At 38.3% G+C, this 6,000-nt stretch overlaps 1 protein-coding gene across 1 annotated transcript in view; it reads left to right on the forward strand.

Annotated features, from left to right (window-relative positions):
- PGR (progesterone receptor) overlaps positions 1-4,365 on the forward strand; it is a gene marked incomplete at its 5' end in the record, with an annotated part of 39,346 nt that extends 34,981 nt beyond the window's left edge. The window contains 2 exons of the mRNA XM_082487455.1: positions 1,082-1,239; positions 4,180-4,365. Coding sequence (XP_082343581.1) covers positions 1,082-1,239; positions 4,180-4,335 — 314 coding nt within the window. The 3' untranslated portion in view covers positions 4,336-4,365. The remainder of the gene's footprint in view (positions 1-1,081; positions 1,240-4,179) is intronic.
- Positions 4,366-6,000: the final 1,635 nt, after the last annotated feature.

The following is a 6,000-nucleotide window of genomic DNA, read 5'->3' on the forward strand; positions in this document are numbered from 1 at the left end:
CCCACTAAAACTACAGCAAGCTGTGGTAACTAGCCCAGATGGAGATGTCTATACTGTAAAATGCCTAAAGTCTGGTGAGGTGAAGCCTTCCCCTCGTTCTTGCTGTCAGAACACAAAATGTTAAATGTGACATTGCATTGTGGAATGTCATTGGCAAGAGAGAAAGGAAAGGGGAAGACATTTAACAGCTCTTTCAAAAACAGTATGTTTGAAACAAGACCATGCTTTAATGTATGATTATTATAGTGAAGGAAGCATTTAGATTTGGTTGCCAGCTGGGAATATTTTTTCAAGTTTCATTTCTTCAAGTTTTTCATTTCTTAGTTGACTTTGAGAACATAAATTGTAAGACTTGTGTATTACACTCTGCCATATCAAGGAAAGCAGAGTCTAGAGCTTATGCCTGTTTCCTTAGAATGCTACCAACACTGATCATCAGTGATCAAATATGGTCTTATCACTAGCAGTCACCTAGAAGTTCATTTCTCAATGTTCTCTCCATGTCCTTGTTTTGGTCCTCATGGCTGACCATTCAGAGAAGAGTGAGTTTAACCATTTGCTCTTCCTTGCTAATTTCTCTAAAAGCTGTTTGCATTTAAAACTCTGATAGTGCGTCTATTCTGTTAAGCGAAAGAGGTCCAAACAGGAGGCCTGAGCCCTGGATGCTATGCTGTCTGCGCTACTTAAGAGTTGTTAGTTCATTCCTTGACTCCATTTTGAAGCACTCCAGCCAGAAATCTGCTATGACCCTCAGCAGTGTAAACACGAGCCAGTCTATAACATCTTTCCTCAAGGACAGGAGTGCTTCTTTTGGCCATCTCCTTTTCAGAAGACAGGTGTAGCTGAGATTAAGACTATTTCTAGACATCAGCAATTAGCGCAATTGATTGATTGTTGCTGGTATATCCTTTTAACTAATTTTATCACTGTTTCTGGAGTAACTGTTGAACGGGAAGAGATACATGATGTACAACCATGAATCGCACTGCACAGCGTGAAATACTGTAAATTGTTCCTGTACTTTAAATTTCTTATGTTGCCTTCAGAATAAATTACAACACAAGTGTTTCTTTCTTTTTAGTTCCTTTGGAAGGTCTAAGAAGTCAAAGTCAATTTGATGAGATGAGAACGAGTTACATTAGAGAACTGGTGAAGGCAATTGGTTTGCACCAGAAAGGAGTTGTGGCCAACTCACAACGTTTCTATCAACTTACAAAACTGATGGATTCCATGCATGATGTAAGTTTACTTGTTAATGTGTTTTGCTTTTTATGTAAGAAGGAACTAGTATTTCTTAAAAGTAATTCAATGGAAAGTGGCTAGTCGACATTTCTAAACAACAAAAGAAAAAATCCTACATTTTTCATTTAGTGTGTATATTTATGTATATAGCTAGCTATATATTCAGCATCAATATATATTGTATATATATTATATGGTTTACAAAATCTAACTATTTGAGAAACATGCATTTGAATGCTACCATTTTGTTTCATTATTTCTGTAACGTAACTGGTACAGTTGTGGTTTTTCATAGGGGGTGGCGTGTATGTGTGTGCACGTGTGTGTACATGTTAATGAAAATATTTAAATAATGCAAAGAATAGGCAGTTCAAGTTGCAAAGTCAGGCTACTAAGAATTAGAGAAAGACAACCAAGATTGGTTTTTCAACCTTAATTCAACTACTTTTATGTGTATATTCTGTGCCATTTTTTTCAGTATCTCTCTATATTTGGGAACTGAGTAATCTTTGAGAACTCTAGTGCTGATATCATAGAGATTCATGAGTGTCTTAAAAGATGCAACTGAATCCTTTCCACATCTCGGAGAATCCAGTATATATCCTATTGGCTTAACATCCATTAAAACTGAGGGATGACATTTCATATAAACCTTTGCCCACGTGAATATCATTTTGTAATGGCTTGTGTATCTCTGCAAGGGAGGCAAAAAGCAGAGGCACAGGGCCATACCTGGTGGTTTCAGCAAGCGCTGGGGAAGTGGCACCAAGATAGTTCAGGAAGAGTGCTTTTGAGTTCAGTGCTGGTTGTGAAGAGCTTGCAGGGAGTTTAGGGAGGGATGGGGTCTTTGCATGCTTCTATTCATCTGCACTCAGCAAATCTGCATTTTATTTTAATTGTTCATGAATAAATTTGTTTATTCATCTAAAACCTTTCATTGTCACTAATCCCCCTTCAGATGGGGAAAAAAACCACCCTTTGAGGATCCCATTTATGGGAGTTAAGAGAGGTGACAATATTGATACTTACGTGGCTCACCAGTGGTCTGGGAGCTTTTGATCCAGTACACAAACCTCTTAATCAGCTTCTGCTATCCACAGAACTCACATACACCATTTAGCTATTACATCATCTCAAATACCAGCAGAAGGAGAATGAGACAAGTATGAAAAGCATCCTTACAGGTGAAAGCAGACAATAGAAAATTCTGAAGGGATGATATGGAGCTTAACTTTAAGTATAGCATCCTGGCTTGTATCAGGAATAGTGTGGTGAGCAGGACTGGCAAGGTGACCATTCCCCTGTACTCGGAACTTGTGAGGCCCCACCTCGAATACGGTGTTCAGTTTTGGGCCCCTCACTAAAAGGAGGACATTGAGGTGTTGGAGCGTGTCCAGAGAAGGGCAACAAAGCCGGTGAGGGATCTGGAGAGCAAGTCTTACAAGGAGTGGCTGAGGGAACCGAGGCTGTTCAGCCTGGAGGAAAGGAGGCTGAGGGGAGACCTTATCACTCTCTACAGCTACCTGAAAGGAGGTTGCTGCCAGATGGGGGTTGGTCTCTTCTCCCAAGTAACAAGCAACAGGATCAGAGGAAATGACCTCAAGTTATGCCAGGGGAGATTTAGATTGGGTATTAGGAAAAAATTGTTCACCAAAAGGGTTATCAAACATTGGAACAAGCTGCCCAGGGCAGTGGTAGAATCGCCATCCCTGGCGGTATTTAAAAAATGGGTAGACATGGTGCTTAGAGACATGGTTTAGTGGTGGTTTTGGCAGTGTTATGTTGGTGGTTGGACTCAATGATCTTAAAGGTCCATTCCAACCGAGACAATTCTATGATTCTATGATTCTGTTTACTGGTAGTCTCTCTGCAGTCATCACTTGGGGCTGTCAGTGCTAAACCCTTCCCTGGAGTTCAGTCTGTCACCTTTTACTTGCTAAAACAAGTCCTGACCAGTATACTACTCACGGTAGCCCTGTGCTCAAGAAACCTGTTTGGATGTCTAGCTTGGGATAAAATGTCTGCCTGCCTTACCTGTAGTAATAATTTGCAATCTGAGTGTCATAGTATCCAGGGGAAAACTCTTTTGAGTAGTGGGCTGTAGAGTCAATCTTTTAATTTCAAATACTTAAACTAAAATAGCCTTAGTGGAGGTGAGTGAGGCTTGCTGCAAAATACCCAGCAAAGTGATGGTTAGGGCAGTGTTTGGCCGTAGAGTATGTTCATTCACGTCCCTATTTCAGCTCAGGCTGATAAACTGATGGGACGTACAAGGAAAAGATAATCACACTGGAGAGACTGTGCATTGCTAAAACCTAGAGTAGCAGAAATAGTGTGATAATTGATAACATAAAAGTCACAGGTCTTAAAGAAAAACTTCTGTAAAATTGGAACTTCTCAGAGAAGGTAGAAGAGGTGAAACAGTCAAATATATTGAGCAGTTGCTTTCAAGGGACTAGGACCTATGGAGTTTCATGTTTGCCGTATAGATAGCTGGGTACAATCATAATCAGAACCGTGGAAAATCTCACAAGGAAATAGTAAATGCCATCCCTTGGAGCAGAGTTTGAATAGCATATAGTAAACAAGGCATGGAGGCGTGTGTTGAATGTGAGGATAAAATGAGAGATTGAATACTCACTTAGTAGTTGCCATTGTTCATGGTGCGTGCCATGAGTGAGGATGATAACACGTTATAATATTAGCGAGGCACTGTTTTTATATGACATACCACTTAGCTGTATTTGTGACTTTTTGCCATGGGAGGATATTCAAATAGGTAATGACAAGTACCCACATTATTGATTCAAGCAAGGACAGAGGAAGTTATATAGTGATGTCAGGTGATGGATGTATGAGATAAGTGATTGACAGCATGTTTAGCTGGCTGCATTACTGTTAGCCTGATTTATCATGTTTGTATTTTGTTAAATCCAGCTAGTGAAACAGCTCCATCTCTTCTGTCTGAACACATTTCTCCAGTCCCGTGCACTGAGTGTTGAATTCCCCGAGATGATGTCAGAGGTGATTGCTGCCCAGCTACCCAAGATTCTGGCAGGGATGGTGAAACCTCTTCTCTTTCACAAAAAGTGAAATGTCTTTTCTCTTATCATAGAGATGATTTCTGGGTCATTTTTTGTTTGTTTATTTTGGTCAAGATTTTGCATTGTCAGGACTTCAGTATATTTGTCATACTTACCCTGCCTACTGCTTTATACTTGTAACATACACAAGCCATTTAAGCTTGATGTACATATTGTGAGTTCCTGATTCCTTAGCTGCAAAAAATCACAACAGGCATAAGAAATGTTTTGTAAACTTGGCTAGGTTGCTTTTTAGATATGCATAAGAATGACAATGAGTAGAGTTTTCAGATTCCTAAGAACAGTTATCTTATACATTTTTCTTACATATTACACGCTCTCGAATTTCTGATACGACATGGTGTAAACTTTTTACTTTAGTACATTGTGTGTATGGGTACATGTGGGCATGTGCGTAGTACAAGATTTTGGAGGAATAAAAATAAATATTGCCCACATTTTCTCATGGATATTTCACTTTTTATGAACTAATCTGCCTCACAGAAATATCCTTTCAAAGTCAGCCGTCCAGGATTAAGTAGGCGTCGCGGCAATACCTTCATGAATACGTACATAAAGTGCTAGCCACAAAATACGCGTTCATATTCTTGTCTGTGCTCATATTGCATTGAACCTCTGTGTTCAGTGTACTGAACAGTACTGCACCATTAAGTGCAGCTCTCCTTCAAAAATTGGAAAGCTTAGGAAAATTTCAGTGTATATTACACCAGAAGTAATGTGTATGCAAACCCACTCAACTTTGGTTTGTGTTATTTTCCTCAAATGTTCAGCACTCAGTAAAGCTAAATCACTTAGCTATAATCTTAAATTCATCAACTTTAAAGTTCTGTATTTCAGAAGCTTTAAACAGTGATGTTTTCACTGACTACAACTCTTAATAATCTTGTTTTGAATTCCAGTGGTGAATACTCAAACAGCCATTAACATCAAATTAGAGAAAGACTAAATGCAAAAAGAAATGGAAAATATGACTGCAAACATTTTGATACACATCAGACTCATTTCAGTACTGTTTAGTGGAATTACATATTTTATATTTTAGAGGCATGCCATTATAATTGGAGTAACTGTAAAAGGAATTGGGCTAAATTAACTTTATACATTCAAAAAGAATGTAATGTTTTACCATGGAAATGAAATATTTCAGTGAAAAATTATAATGCGTTTGTGTTTGGTCCTTTGATATGGTTATGAAGCAACTCATGCATTTAAGCCAGTAAATTGTTGATATATTCAAATAACAGAGAAACAGATAAAGCCCCAAAAGAATTTATAAGTCTATTAAAATACAAAAAATTTTGCTTGTCACTAAGAATGATAATCAAATTCCCTAACAATGTAGGAAATGGTACTTGGGTACTTGCTGGCTATATGCTTTTGCTCTTCCCCATTATGTGTTGGATGCATCCATCGTGTGATGATAGCATACTGTCGATGGTGTGTAACTTGGCCTGATTCCTTGTCATGTGAACAAAGGCTCACTGGACCAAAGTTCAGTATCCTTGATTAAATCAGGGTGCCCCTCATTAAAAGTATATATTATGTTACTTGTTCATAAAAATTACATCCTGATTATTGAAAACAATATGGACAACTAATAACTAAAGCTAGATCTAAAGGTATCATTACTATTTACAATTTCCTAAAGCCAATC

The sequence above is a fragment of the Vanellus vanellus genome, assembly GCF_965231255.1.
Source record: "Vanellus vanellus genome assembly, chromosome: 1".
NCBI lineage: Eukaryota > Metazoa > Chordata > Aves > Charadriiformes > Charadriidae > Vanellus > Vanellus vanellus.